The sequence below is a fragment of the Betta splendens genome, chromosome 1 (assembly GCF_900634795.4).
Source record: "Betta splendens chromosome 1, fBetSpl5.4, whole genome shotgun sequence".
NCBI lineage: Eukaryota > Metazoa > Chordata > Actinopteri > Anabantiformes > Osphronemidae > Betta > Betta splendens.
The window spans coordinates 18,354,465-18,370,203 of record NC_040881.3 but is presented as its reverse complement, the minus strand read 5'-3'; the positions used below and the strand labels follow the sequence as shown (position 1 = coordinate 18,370,203).

The window sequence follows — 15,739 nt, the reverse complement described above, 5'->3', positions numbered from 1 at the left end:
CCTGCATCGGGCTGCACATGGCAGCTTTGGCCGCTCATTCCTCACATGAGCGGAGGAGTCGGGACTGAAGTGCCACAGCCCAGTTGCCTAGAAGTGTGCAGCAGTCCCTGGGCTGGCTCAGCTGCCTGTTTTGGCACTGTTACGTAACATGTCTCTCAGTGGGGTGTCCTCTTCAGAGTGTTTTCCGTGCCTTCTGCGCTAGCTGGCTGGTGCATGCAGTGTCTTCTTATGTTTACGTGACAGTCTCATTCTTTGCTGCTTACGCGCCTCTATGTGTGCCCTTGGTTTTTGCTGCTGCTGTTGTGGTAATGGTGTTGCTTGGCGACCATCCTGCTTTATGTACGCTGTGTGACCGCTGTGTGGTACTGGCAGTGGAGCCATTTGTGATGCTTGGGGCTAACAGAGGTGGCCGAAATGGCTTAGGGAGTAGTGCAATTGCCTATAGGTGGCACACTGTCCTTGGCCACACTGAGCAGGGACCCTGGGCGCAGAATGTGTTGGCCTGACTGCATGGGAGCCCCTCCACCATTTGGTGCATGTTTAGGTGAGTGCCTGCTGCTTCTGTACACACCTCCCCAAGAAGGGGCACTGCGTTCTGCGATTTGTCGTCTTCGGCGCTGAGCACGTGTGGCAGGGTGCCGTTGGTGCAGTGTTTGATAGTACCCTGTCTGACAGGTGTTTTTTACCCAGTGTCAGGGAGTGGCACCCTCTATTATGCGGCCTGGCTTTCCTGCTATGTTTGTGGAAGCCTGCAGGGGCTTTCCAGTAGCTACCACTGCTCTCTTGATGTGAATTTGTCCAGCTGCTGCTGGATCCTGTTTGAAGGGTTTGCCTGCGTGTGAGTGCTTGCACTGGTGTCTGGTCGGACATGGGTCACCCGTCAGTGGCTGCGCCCTAGCAGTTTGGTGGCAACTCTCTTCGGGGACTCTATGGCCCTGGCCTGTTGGTTTTTGTGCAAGTCTGTGCTAAGCGCTATATGACTGCAATGCAGGACCAGTCCTTGGCTGTTCAATGGCTTGGTGGTGTCACCACAGGCCTGCGAGTTGTCTTGTTTTTCGCCATGCTTTTTCAGGGCTCTTTTGCCAGCCTGTCCCTGTCCCCACCTTTGGCCTGTGTGGACATGACGACTGCCTGGAGCTGCTTCAGCCATGCGTCAGCGATATATTCTTCAGCTTCAGCAGGCGGGCCCTCCGACTGCCGCAGTATAAGAGAACGTGCCAAGTTGAATGTGGTGTGGGGTCCTGTGAGTGCCATCTCCATGCCAACTGCCTGGTGCCACCTTGGCCTGTGCCAGTAGCATGTTCCTCTGGCTTGATGAGTGCTGGCCCTTTTGGTGGCCGGCCCTTGTTGGACCAGTGTCCACAGTGACTGCTTTTGGTTGGCTTGTGTGGGTATTGTGACAACCCGCCAGGTAAATTGAGCGGTCCTGTGGGGGCAGTTTCAAAGTTGGCTGTCTGGTGCTGCTCTTGTCCGGTAGCATGTACTGTACTTCTGGCTTGGCTTGCGAAGGCCCTCCAGGTTTGCCACAGGGTCAGCTCTGGGCTGCCTTCCCAGCATTTTGTTCTGGCCGGGCTTCCCTGTTGTTGAGCTTGAGTTGGTGATGAGCCCGCCACGGTGCACTGGTTCCATCTCCACGGGGTGCCCCCTTCGGGCCGGGATCCATGATGTCTGCCTTCATGTGCGGGACAGCCTCAGTCTGCTCGCTTAAGCTAACAGACGAGATAGGTCAGGGCACTGAATACTGTGTTGACACCAGGAGTGTGTCCGTCTTGTGCTCTAGCTAGGTTCCCCCATTATTTGGTGTGGGTTGGTGGTGAGCCCTGCCCCACTCGCTTCGGTCCATCTCCACAGGTCACCCTCTTTGGGCTGGGATTTGTATTGTCTGACTTGGGTCAACCTTCATGTGCGGGGCGGCATCAGTCTGTCTGCTTATTCCTGCACTCTGCTGCCATGGTTTCTGTTGGTCACTGCACCCCTGGCCAGTGTGTTGAGGACTGGGACCGTTTGAACATCCCAGACTGTGTACGGTTGTGTGACCACCTGGGGTTGGGTTGCCTAGTCTCCTTGTGGTGTGTGTTAAAATTTCCCCATCATGAGATTAATAAGATAAGATAAGATAGACCTTTATTCGTCCCACAATGGGGAAATTTCCACATTGCAGCAGCAGTACAAAAAAAGAGCAGGATCAAAAATAAAATATGTACAATTTAAGTAAAATAAAAAATGTATTGTGTATATAGACACACATGCATATGTGATGGGTAATTCCGCCATGGATTGATCGGATATTGCACAGGGTAAAAGTTTGCCCAAACATTTGGATGGTGACTACAGTATAAGTTGACAATTGTAGCAACAATTACAATAACAGTAATTTACTAGGAGCAGTTTAGGTTGTAAAGTCTAACAGCAGCCGGTAGAAACAACCTACGGTGTCGCTCCTTCAGACACTTAGGATGTATCAGTCTGTCAGTGAAGAAGCTGCATAGTGATGACACCGTTTCATAAAGTGGGTGGGCATCGTTCTCCATCATGGATGATAGCTTAGCTACCATTCTCCTATCTCCCACCTCCTGCACTGAATCATGAGGCAGTCCTAGAACGGAGCTGGCCTTCTTGACCAGCTTCTCCAGTCGCCTCCTGTCTGCTGCTGAGATGCTGCTGCACCAGCAGACCACTCCATAAAAGATGGGTGATGCCACAACAGAGTCATAGAAGGTCTTTAGGAGTGGTCCCTGGACTCCAAAAAGGCCTCAGTCTCCTCAACAGATCTGCTTTTCTCTGCTCTGTCCTTTTTTAAACAGTGCGTCTGTATTGTGTGACCAGTGCAGTTTATTGTTGAGGTGAACACCCAAGTACTTGTAGGATTCCACTCTCTTATGTCCTTTCCCTGGATGTTCACCGGTGTTAGTGCAGTGTGTGTGTGCCTACAAAGTCTACCACCAGCTCCTTGGTTTTCCCTGCATTAATCTGGAGGTAGTTCCACTGGCACCAGTCCACAAAGTTCTGAATCAGTTCTCTGTACTCTCTGTCATTGTCATTTGTAATCAAGCCGACAATGGCAGAGTCATCTGAGAACTTCTGCAGATGACAGGATGCTGAGCTGGACATGAAGTCTGCGGAGTAGACAGTAACCAGAAACTAAGCCAGAACTGTTCCCTGTGGGGCTCCTGTGTTGCAAACGGCCATGTCAGACTCACAGTGGTGAGCCCCCACATACTGCAGTCGGTTTGAAAGGTAGTCCAGCATCCATGCAGAGTGAAGAGACTATCTCTCTGTCTTTAGTCTACACAGAGACTGGTTCTGATCGAACTTCACGCCTCCGGAAGGGCTATTTAGCCTCAGGAGGAGGCGGGACCGGTGACATCATTGTGTCTTAAACCTGTATTCATGCGCCCTGACCGTGGGAGGTCTAGTTCCTGTTAGTGATGTGTCATGACACATGCTGTTGCAAATACCGGTCCCATCCAAATGCAATAGAGTACTAAATCAATACCGGTATACCATGCCACTCTAGAGCATACACTTCCAAGAAGCCCATATTATAGAGGGACATAAAACAAATTTGCATATCATGTGCTTCTTACTGTAGTTGTGTAACTGGTCTTTCATTAGTGAATTACAGAAGAAAAAAATGTAATATTCCTTTATAACAAAATATGAATAGATTTACAAATAAAATGTTAAAAATATTATATTTATTAAAGCATATTCTAGACAACAAGAACCCTTTGCTTGGAGGCATTAACAGCTATTTTGAATAGTGGGGTAAAGAATGCTAGGAAAAATGTCCCATCAATTATTAGTTTATTTTATTTAAAAAATAGAAGGTTACTCCTATTCAAAGCACAGTGGTCAACCCCTGCGTCTTTAGGATGCTGGTTTTACAAGCTTGTTGTTGTAAAACCCCATGACAGAGAAGGAATTGTGCGTTTGTTTCATTCAGCTCAGAGTGTGGACAAATTTTACAATAAGCTGTTTAAAGCAAGTAAACAGCATCATCAGTCGTTGAACGTTACAACAAAATGCTGAAACATAAATTGTATTTATACTTTACAGGGAAAAACACCCTCATATATGTTACAATAATAGTTATCACAGCAGCATCAAGATGGCACCCGCTCAAGTAACGTCTAAAAACAGTTTAGAAGTTTTCCAAAACCTGTACGATTCGTTCTCACTGTGCCATACAAACATGTTAAAAATTTATTTTCCGGGGAGAATCTTCAAACTAAGAGGGGCGTTTGAAAAGAAATATACACAGGGTAAACAAATGAGATTTTTAAAATAAGCGAGTGTGTACCAAGGATCCCACCAGTGTATACGATTTAGGATTATGACTACGATTACGCGAGCCAGTAGAGGGCTCCTTTTTATGAGGCAGAATTACAGAAACTGGAGGTTTCTGCAGACAAAGCTTTTCAGTTTAAAAAGATTCTGCTGCGGCTTAAGATAGGAGGTGTCCCGCACATTTTAGTCAAGTGGAGAAACTGGCGAAGGAATTTTAACAGTTATGTCAGAGCCTCAGACAGACAAGCCCTGCGAGAATATGGAGAACGCCGGTTTCTATATAACTCTTCCAACCAACCAACGCTAGTATGAACACCTTCAAAGATAATACTACCTCACAGATTTGGCATATAGATTTAAATGGGCATTGGGAGGTTGCCTTAACAGACTTAACAGACTCTATTCTAGGCAAACTGAATGAATGTTTTGACTGTTTGACTGAAACTAGATGCCAGATTAGTCTACAGCCAACATGAGGTTATCACTGTATTATCTGGCATTATCTGTCGTATCATCTGGCATTATTTGTCGTCAAATTATATGGAGAGTATATACATTGAAATTAAGACAGATCACAATATGCCAGTAGATGGATGGACAGGATGTCATCTAAAAGATCAACCACTGTGCTTCAATAGACAAGAACTTCTTCTACTTCCGCCTCTCGAGTAGTGCAGATGTGTTTTCTCTCTGTTCCCACTTTACGTCTCTGCTCTCTCCAAGCTTTCCTCCTGCTTCGTCCACGCTGCTCACTCACATGCTAGCTGATGGGCTATTCTAGAATAACAATTTTTGAACATGGGGCTAATCAACTGGTCACTCAGCGCATTGGACAAAATTTTCTCACAAAGAAAAGAATCACTGGGAAAGCCACTCTACCCCTCGGGGACTCTTGCCTCTGGTTACATGCGAGACGCTTGGAATTCCTGGTGCCCCATGTGTCTGGAGCCAACTGTCCATCAAGGATGCAGGGGGATGTATTTATATTTTGGACTTTGATAACAGGGCTACTCATGATTGGCACTGCTTTATCGTAACGGGACGATTGAACTATTAATCTGGACAAATTAGTCATGGATCATTAAAAATGTTATTCTGTCCCTTCTCCCTCACCCCTCCAATCTAGCTCACCAGCTGTGCCTCTATTTTCATTCTGTTATTGTGTTATTGTGCCTCCCTTCAAGGACAACTGTAGTGGTGCCTGGGCAGTATGTGGTGCCTGGACAGTAGTACTGTGGGCCCCAGGTCTCGTCGATCTCTTCCTGGCTGGGGATTGTGGGAGGCACTGGGATGGGTAGCAGAGCTAGTCGGGAACCTGGCTCTGCGGACCCTGGTGCCTTGCTTCCCAACTACATCTCTCACATTCATCCACTTAGCTCTGTGAGGGTCGTCCTGCTGATGGAGGGACCGGGGCTACTGAAAAGTGGTTTCGTCCCTCCTAAGTGGGATGTTCTGCAGTTTTAATTGCATTAGTCATACACACTCATCCAGGGCTCCCCCTGGGGGGTGACCAGAGACTTTAATTTGATGGCTCTGTCTGCTGGAACTGGCGATCTCTCAAAGTTCCTCATACTTAGCCACATACATTTAGGGCTGGGGGTGGGCTCTTACACTGGGGCCTGGGGAAGAGTGCCTGAGTGTGCATGGGTTCACATATGTTTGACTGGTTTGTTGTGAGAGAGTCTGTGGTAGTGTGTGTTAATGTACGTGTGTGTGTGTGTGTGTGTGTGTGTGTGTGTGTGTGTGTGTGTGTGTGTGTGTGTCTGTGTCTGTGTCTGTGTGAGAGTGTATGCGTGTGGTGCGGTTGGTTTGTTGGGGGTCCCGTTTTCCGCCCGGGGTACGTAGATCCGCTGCCTGGGTGGTCTCTTTTCTGCTGACCCCCACCAATTGCTGGCCTTGTGCTGCGGGCCCGATGTGGTGCCAGGGGATATGGTCGGGCCGATGGGGTAGGCCGCACTCCGCTCATGTGGGGGTGGAGGACTGGGGGTGGGCCCCACTCTGGGCACAGGGGCATCTCCCAACGGGCTCCCTAAGGACCGTGGGGGGAGTGTTTGCCCCTGGTTCTCATGGGGCGGACAGCGTTGACCCACGGTGGCCCACTCTGACCTTGGGTGCTGTCTCTGTGGCTGCTGTAACTCTTCCTGGGGGGTTCTGTGTGGGCTCCCTGGCTGCTAGGATTCTCTCCTCCGCTCGTTGGCTTAGTCTAGCCACCAAGCTTCTCCCATCACCCTGGCTTTATAAAGTGGCATTGTTGCAGATGCAGATACACCCCCCCCCCCCCACGCACACACACACACACACACATTACAGTCCGAACTTATCTATCTGTCCTGATGTACACAAGAAAAAAATCCAGCAAGGTCTCCACTTGTACTGTGTGTATGCGTGTGTTTCTGTACTGTATTGTTTTGTACTGCAACTTGATTCCACTGTCAGCGGGGACGTGGCGCCGCAGATGGCTGCCTGGGTGTGCCAACACCAAGACAAGTTCCTAGTTCTGTAAAGTGCACTCTACAGGACCTGGCAATAAAGCTCCTTCTGATTCTGATTTAAGGGTGGCTACACTTTGGTTGCCATCAATTTAGCACCTGGTAAAGAGGGGGCTGTACCCTGTCAAATCAGGCTCTCTAAGGCTTAGATTCAGGCTTCCTTTACGTCAGACTATGACGCTTATTGTTTACGCCTGTTTGATTCTTGAAATTGATGCAAAGCGCAACATTTTGGTTCATTACTATTGAAGAGAGAGAAAATTAACAGGGTTCAGCTAAAGTACATGAGTTGCCTTAACAAGTTATGGACCTGCCTACTTTATTGTAAACACACACCCGACACTTGCCTGGTGAACACTGGCTGGCTCTGACGCTTGAAAAGAACGGGACCGCTACTTTTTTTGATACATTTGGATTTTCATCCAATTTTAGTTATTACCAACGGCCCACTTTAAACTTCCTGCAGAGAAGATATTATAATATATATTAGTGATGCTTACAGCATCCACTGTATTGGAATGGCCTGATGGTCATTTTTGTTCTTCCATACGTTTTTCAGTAATTAACTATTCCCGCGTATTTCAGTTACAGGTACAATTGAACTATCAAAAAACAAATTTTAAGGAGAGCAAAATTCTCCCATTGAAATAAATGGAAAACCATTTTCAAATCCTCTTTAGCTTTGTCTAACTTTAGACTTTTTTTATCTTTAACTACTTCACTACTAATACTACTACATACTCTAAGCTACGGACACCATTTAAACTACAAAATAATCTTCAACTATTTGACTACTAATCTCTTGTTCAGCTTTTAAATATCTTAAATAGTTTCTGAGTTATAGCAGTTTAGGGGTAGGGTGGTTTTTGAGGAATTTTCAGCTTTTCTATTAGTCTGTAGCTGTAGTGCAAAGAGTTCCATAATTTCTCCTATACACTGCAATACAAATGTTTTGCTGACTTCTGCGGAGAATCACAGAAAGACAGGCATTGGTAAACCCGACCGTGGCCACAATTTTCACTCTAAACATAAGACTTACACCACATGCTCATTGAAGCCTTGGGATTCATAAAGTTAAGTTGTTTTTGTAATAACCCTTATGGTTTTGCTGTAACAAGTCTGTTAAGCAGGGGTAGAAATCTGCTTCACTACTTATGAAGACTGAAATAGCTGAAAATAGCAACACCTTTACTTTCAACTAGTTTATTATTACTAGATAATAAGACTATTTTACTGTTTTAGCTTTATTAGTCATTTTTATACCTCTGGCTGGATAATGACTGCTAATTAGAGTATTAAGACTATTTTACAGTTTAGCAAATGCCCAGACCTTCTCCAAATACACCTTCTCTAATTTCAAATCATAAATGTAAAACTTTTAACTTTAACCTTTACAGCAATGTGTCTGGATTTGAGTGGTTAAATATATAAATTCATAGTTTAGTAATTTCCCACACACACTTCCTCAAAATTCAAATTCTTTTAAAAATCACCAATCAAAATCTTTAGCTTCAATGGCACTATTTCTGCTTCTTACTGGTCATTTATTATTAACTAATAAGACTGTTCTACTCTTTAGCAATTATTTGCAGAGGTTTCCTTTAAAATGTCCCAACTTTTCTCTACTTCCTTTGCAACTGCTTTCATCTGTAAAACTATTTATTCAGCTATTTAGCTGCTTAATACATTAAGTATATTTCATAAAATTAAGCAAACCTTTACACACTTCCTTCATTATCAGCAGTTGTTCAATTTCAGCAAATTTTTTTCAAGTTTCCTCAATCTGAAATCAAACTGCTTCAGCTTTTTCTGCAACTATAGCAGAAGAAGCTGTTTAAACAACTCCTAATTCTCTTCAGATACATTCATCTATGCTTCACATGCTTTGACTGCTTTCAGCTATGTTATAAATGCAACAGTTGTTCAGCAATACATACCGCATGGAATCATTCACTGTGCCGATCTTCTGGAAATGCTTTTTCTAGTTGGTATAGTATATTAATATTATCGTTTTTCTGAACACTTTTCTGCACTTAACTAGTCCTGCATCGACTAGCAGACTTTTTCATATTTTTCCAACTATTAAAGATCCCTGCACATGCAAAATTCACAGTTTGGACATGTTGGTACATTTATATGACTCCCTGGTTCATGTTAAGACACCCCTGGTGTGTTAGAAGTGCACTCAGATTTACACTCACATTTTGTGAGTTTATCCAATCCAGTTTAAGAACTATCGGTTTCAAATTTCCTGGACTGTGTACATCTGCAGTCTTTTAACCACTCACAGAACCAGCTTTGGCCATGCCCAGACAAATCTGGACCCCTAAATGTACCTGCAACATTGCGTTTCAGTCACTCGCTGTGCACTGTAGCATAGTTCAGTTGGTTGCTACCCGCCATTTAAAAGTCAAAAAAGAAGTCACTCACTGTGACATGAACTGAAATGTGGCCATTGGGGTTCAGAAAGTGCACCGTTGTTGGTTGTTCCAACCAGCACTGCAGCCTTTTCATTTTACCAGCAGAGAAAGAAAGGAGAAATTTATCTATTCATTTTCTTGTAAATGGACCGGTGCCGGCACCGCTGCCTAAATAAACGCTTGTTCTGTGTGGACATCATTTCACCTCCCACTGCTTTGAAAACGAGGGTATATTTTTTTTTTACTGGGCTTGAGGTTGAAGAACGGCTCTGTTCCTACAAGACGTGGTCCACTTGCTGCTTCCCCAAACGTAAGTACATGCTTGATACTTGTTTGATGTATGTGCTCCAGAGGTTTCTTTGTTTATAATCTAGCTTCCCTCCTGTGTAAGGAATGCTAATGGCTAGAACAGTTGATGCTAACAGCGACAGAAAGAGGCAGTGTTGCAAGGTGCTGCCACACAATTTGGATGATTCCAAGCCTCTCCAGCATTCGTCCAGTTTGAATCGTGTGATATATGGTACTGAGGTCATTCACTCAGCTCACATTTTACCTGCTAGCGCCCTGTTAGCTGCTAGCGCGATGGTAGCGCAGCGTTAGCCACTAGCCCTCCACATAACTTTCAGTACATCTTGAGTTTGGCTGCATTAGTAAGTTGTGAGAGTCAGCTGTGTTTCTAATTACTACCGAGCCTGTCGTGTGTACGTCGTAGCCCAAGTAGACCTGTGAATTTGGGTTATGGCAAGTTCTGTTAAAGTCTAACATGTATGCTGTCTTGCTGTCTTCTCACACGTGTTGCTTATCCAGTCAGCTACTGTAGCTGTAAATGTGACATAGTTTTTTTAATACAGACTGGCGCATCCAAGCTACCAAAATGCAAGGATGTTGCTTCTCAAAAGTAACACACCTCTACAGGCTGTGGACACACGGTACCTTGTAGAACAAGGTTGCTCACCTCAGTAACAAAGGTATGTCTGTTTAACAGCCGTATGATAATTTGTTGGCCAATAGGCAGTTTTATTTGACAGAGATTTGGGATTTCACATTTCAGAAGTTGTAGTATTCATAATCAGATCTATATTATTGTCTATATATTTACTCTGTATGCAGTTGGTCAACTTATTTTGATATTTTAGTCTGCTCATGGGTAATTTGTAGTTCTGTGTTATGGTGCAGATTATGTGAAAAATGTGATGGAGACCATCTTCAATAAAGTCCTGCTGGACCCACGTCGTTATATGGAGGACCTTGTGAACATCCCTGTCCCTCTGAGCAGAATTTAAGCAACCTGACACAAAGGAGGTCATTAATGCCATGCCAAGATATAACAAACCAGCCCTATAAAAGCTAAATTTAAAACGTGTTTGCTCCAAACACCATTTGTCACAGTCTAGATCATTTAGTCACTGTAATTACTCATTTCCGGTTTTATTTTGTCACCACTTCCTGTCGCAGTCATTGTTAGTTTCAGTCAGCCTTGCTCCCGGTTCTAATCTACTCACCTGTCTGTCATTTAGTCATCACCATTTAGTATTTAAGCACCACCTCTAAGCCCAGCACCTTGCCAGATTGTCTTTTGTGTCCTTGCTAGCAATCCAGCGTTAACTCACATGTTGTCTCGTTACCAATCCTGTTTTCCTGACCCTGCTTTCCGCCTCACCTGTGATACCGCCTTGCCGTAAGTCCAACCGAAGCCTGTCTTTTGACCACCGTTTGCCAGATCCTTGCCTGTACTGAAACCCGCCGTCTTTGTGTACCGACCCTTGCCTGCCTGACCACGAGCTCGAATAAACCCTGTTGTTCACTGAGCCTTGTCTCCGCTGTGCGTGTGGGTCCGCTACCTAGAGCGCCGTGACAGTACAATCTGGCCAGACTCGGACCCAGCCGGCGTCTTGCATCTGTTTAAGGTCTGCAAGGGATTTTTTGTTATTGTGTACTTGGACAACGCCGAGTCGCGATGGTGTTTTCCTGCGCGAGGCTGCCGGAGGACCTCCGCTGGTGCTTCGGGGAGCTCGCGAGGAATTACGCGGAAGCCCCCAGTCTGAAGGTGCGGCTCCGCGTCATAAAGCAAGCTATTGCTATCCTGGAGGAGGAATTCTGGTGGCTTGACTACCCGGAGGTGCAGACGCTTTTTGAGAGGCTCCAGGCAGTGCGGAAGGATTTGGCCCGCGCTCTGCGCGCGGCGCCCGCGAGCGTCTCATCAGCTGTTCCTGCTGCACCGGAAAGCGCTCCCGTCGTCGCTCAGTCAAGCCAAGCTCACGTTCCTGTCATCGTTCAGTCAAGCCAAGCTCACGTTCCTGTCGCTGCTCAGTCGAACCAAGCTCACGTTCCTGTCGCTGCTCAGTCGAACCCAGCTCACGTTCCTGTCACTGCTCAGTCGAACCCAGCTCACGTTCCTGTCGCTACTCAGTCGAACCAAGCTCACGTTCCTGTCACTGCTCAGTCGAACCAAGCTCACGTTCCTGTCGCTACTCAGTCGAACCAAGCTCACGTTCCTGTCGCTGCTCAGTCGAACCCAGCTCACGTTCCTGTCGCGGCTCAGTCGAGTCAAGCTCACTCCCCTGTTGCCACTCAGGCAGATCCAGTCCCTGCTCCAGACGCCGCTCAGGCAGATCCAGCTCCCGTTCCAGACACCAGCTCATCGGCCCAAGTCCATGCCCACGCTACCGTCATAGTTCCCCAGTCCCATCCAGTCCGTACCGTGGTCCCGGCTCCTGCTTCAGCCCTGGGTTTCATTGAACCCCCGTCAGAGCCTGCACCCGTTCCTGCATCAGAGCCTGCACCCGTTCCTGCATCAGAGCCTGCACCCGTTCCGGCATCAGAGCCTGCACCCTTTCCTGCATCAGAGCCTGCACCCGCTCCGGCGTCTAAGCCTGCACCCCTGGCCCCAGCATCTCTGGCTGCATCCCTGGCCCCAGCGTCTCTGGCTGCATCACTGGCCCCAGCGTCTCTGGCTGCATCGCTGGCCCCAGCGTCCCTGGCTGCATCACTGGCCCCAGCGTCCCTGGCTGCATCACTGGCCCCAGCGTCCCTGGCTGCATCACTGGCTGCAGCAACTCCCGCCCTAGCCTCACCTCAGCCATGCCAAGCTCCAGCTCCAGCTCACGCCTCACCTCAGCCATGCCAAGCTCAAGCCTCAGCTCACGCCTCACCTCAGTCATGCCAAGCTCAAGCCTCAGCTCAGCCTGCAGCAGCTCAAGCCTCAGCCCAGCCTGCAGCAGCTCAAGCCTCAGCCCAGCCTGCAGCAGCTCAAGCCTCAGCTCAGCCTGCTCAAGCTCAAGCCTCAGCTCAGCCTGCTCAAGCTCAAGCCTCGGCTCCGCCACGCCAAGTTCAAGCTCCATCTTTACGCCAGCTAGCAGGCACCCCTGGCCAGCCACACCAGGCCTCAGTTCCTGTTCCTGTCGGCCATATTGAGGCCGTTCCTGTTCCTGTCGGCCATGTTGAGGCCGTTCCTGTTCCTGTCGGCCATGTTGAGGCCGTTCCTGTTCCTGTCGGCCATGTTGAGGCCGTTCCTGTCCCTGTCGGCCATGTTGCGGCCGTTCCAGTCCCTGTCGGCCATGTTGAGGCCGTTCCTGTCCCTGTCGGCCATGTTGCGGCCGTTCCAGTCCCTGTCGGCCATGTAGAGGTCGTTCCAGTCCCTGTCGGCCATGTAGGGGTCGTTCCAGTCCCTGTCGGCCAAGTAGAGGTCGTTCCAGTCCCTGTCGGCCAAGTAGAGGTCGTTCCAGTCCCTGACGGCCAAGTAGAGGTCGTTCCAGTCCCTGTCGGCTCCTCTGAGGAGGACGCCGTTCTAGTTCCTGCCACTGTCGGCTCCTCGGAGGAGGCCGCAGTTCTAGTTCTTGCCACTGTCGGCTCCTCGGGGGCCGCAGTTCTAGTTCCTGCCACTGTCGGCTCCTCGGAGGCCGCAGTTCCCGACGATCCCCAGGTGGGGTTCGCTCCCGCCGCAGCACCTGTTGCAGCCCCTGCCGGCCTCCCGGAGGAGGTCGGTCCAGCTCTGTCTCCTGCCGACCTCCCGGAGGAGGTCGGTCCAGCTCCGTCTCCTGCCGACCTCCCGGAGGAGGTCGGTCCAGCTCCGTCTCCTGCCGACCTTCCGGAGGAGGTCGGTCCAGCTCTGTCTCCTGCCGACCTTCCGGAGGAGGTCGGTCCAGCTCTGTCTTCTGCCATCCCCCCGGAGGAGGTGGTCGGTCCGCTCCTGGTCCCTGTGTTTTTTAAGCCAATGTGTGCAGGTGCAGCTCCTGGTGGTCCAGCGCCGGCCACATTTGCAGCGATCCCGGTTGATCTGGCACCGATCGCATCTGCCTCAGCTCCGGGCGGTCCGGTCCCGGCCACGCTCGTCTCAGCTCCTGGTGGTCCGGTCCCGGCCACGCTCGTCTCTGCTCCGGGCGGTCCGGTCCCGGCCACGCTCGTCTCAGCTCCTGGTGGTCCGGTCCCGGCCACGCTCGTCTCAGCTCCTGGTGGTCCGGTCCCGGCCACGCTCGTCTCTGCTCCTGGTGGTCCGGCCCCGGCCACGCTCGTCTCTGCTCCTGGTGGTCCGGTCCCGGACACGTTCGCCTCAGCTCCTGGTGGTCCGGTCCCGGACACGTTCGCCTCAGCTTCTGGTGGTCCGGTCCCGGACACGCTCGCCTCAGCTCCTGGTGGTCCGGTCCCGGACACGTCTGTCTCCGCTCCTGGAGGCCCGGTGCCGGCCACGTCTGCATCAGTTCCTGGTGGTCCGGCTCCGGCCACGTCTCCACGTCTGTCTTCGCCTCTGGTCCCAGCCTCGTCTCCACGTCGGTCCTCGGTTCCTGGTGGCCCGGCTCCGGCCATGTCTCCACGTCTGTCCTCGTCTCAGGTCCCAGCCTCGTCTCCACGTCTGTCCTCGTCTCTGGTCCCAGCCTCGTCTCCACGTCTGTCCTCGTCTCCACGTCTGTCCTCGTCTCTGGTCCCAGCCTCGCCTCCACGTCTGTCCTCGTCTCTGGTCCCAGCCTCGCCTCCACGTCTGTCCTCGTCTCTGGTCCCAGCCTCGTCTCCACGTCTGTCCCCGTCGCCGTTCCCGGCTTCCCGCCGGCTCACGCCTCACCTGCCCGACGGAGGGCCAGGTCCTTGGCGAATCCGGTGGCAGGGATGGCGCTGTCTTCTGCGTCGTCGGCCACCTCGGCTGGCCGGTTCCGGAGGCGACCACCTACCGGGAGGTCGCTGTTTCCTGCCCCGGCGACGGCGCGGTCTCTGCCATTGCCGACCGCCGCGTCTTCTCAGTTTCCTGGAGCACCCCCAGTCTGGAAAGCACCGGCGCATGCGTTTGGCCACTGGAGGCGGCATGTTCCGACGCCGGCCTCCTAGGACTCCAGCCTTGCCCTCGGGCACAAGATGTGCCGTCTCGGCCTGGCGGCTGCGCGGCCGAGACTCTCCGCGCATCCACCCTCCTTGAGGAGGTTTCGGGACTTTGTATGTTCTTGTCATGGACTCACCTCATGGACTTTGTTCTGTTCCCTGCCACTCAGTTCTTGTGCCTTGATCAATATGTGTTGTTCTAGCCCGTCACCCATCATGTTTAGTTGTGTTTTCCTCTTTTTGGTTTTCTGTGGGACGTCTGGGAATCCGCCCTAGACGGGGGGGGGGGGGTCTGTCACAGTCTAGATCATTTAGTCACTGTAATTACTCATTTCAGGTTTTATTTTGTCACCACTTCCTGTCGCAGTCATTGTTAGTTTCAGTCAGCCTTGCTCCCGGTTCTAATCTACTCACCTGTCTGTCATTTAGTCATCACCATTTAGTATTTAAGCACCACCTCTAAGCCCAGCACCTTGCCAGATTGTCTTTTGTGTCCTTGCTAGCAATCCAGCGTTAACTCACATGTTGTCTCGTTACCGATCCTGTTTTCCTGACCCTGCTTTCCGCCTCACCTGTGATACCGCCTTGCCGTAAGTCCAACCGAAGCCTGTCTTTTGACCACCGTTTGCCAGATCCTTGCCTGTACTGAAACCCGCCGTCTTTGTGTACTGACCCTTGCCTGCCTGACCACGAGCTCGAATAAACCCTGTTGTTCACTGAGCCTTGTCTCCGCTGTGCGTGTGGGTCCGCTACCTAGAGCGCCGTGACAATTACAACTGATCTAACTACCTCTATATATTGTTTACATTTGTGGAGGTTGTGAGATACATAGGAAATACTGGACATTTCATTAATCTACTATTCTATTCTCTATACCTTCTAGAGTGGTGTCAAGGAAAACAGCTACATCCTCCATCTGCTTCCGATCAAAATGTCTTCCAAAATGTGATAAGCACAACAAAGATCCTCACACAACCCTCAGCCAACTACCCATGACTGTACCTGTTCCACTCCAGAAACTATGCTTGCAACATAACTATGAATCCTACCCATTCATTCCGTGATCTGCACTGTGAAGGTAACTTGTGCGTTGCGTTATAGTGCTGGTGCATTGGTTGACAATAAAGTTTGCTTTGACTACTGCTGGTTCACTGAACTATTTTTTATGAGGTAAAACAGACAAATGTTTTATAATAGTTTACCTTTTATTTAGGTATTGCAACGAAAACAGTA

At 49.6% G+C, this 15,739-nt stretch overlaps 1 protein-coding gene across 6 annotated transcripts in view; it reads left to right on the top strand.

Moving 5' to 3' along the window:
* Positions 1-15,739, top strand: part of sorcs3a (sortilin related VPS10 domain containing receptor 3a) — a 227,147-nt gene that overhangs the window by 180,705 nt on the left and 30,703 nt on the right. For 2 of the 6 annotated variants that reach the window (XM_055507839.1, XM_055507837.1), the window contains exon 1: positions 1,089-14,027. The exons of 2 other annotated variants lie outside the window; for them this stretch is intronic. In XM_055507839.1, coding sequence (XP_055363814.1) covers positions 11,157-14,027 — 2,871 coding nt within the window. In that variant the 5' untranslated portion in view covers positions 1,089-11,156. Of the gene's footprint in view, positions 1-1,088; positions 14,028-15,739 lie in introns of those variants that run through there. 2 more of the 6 variants (XM_055507832.1, XM_055507830.1) reach the window with 2 other exon arrangements.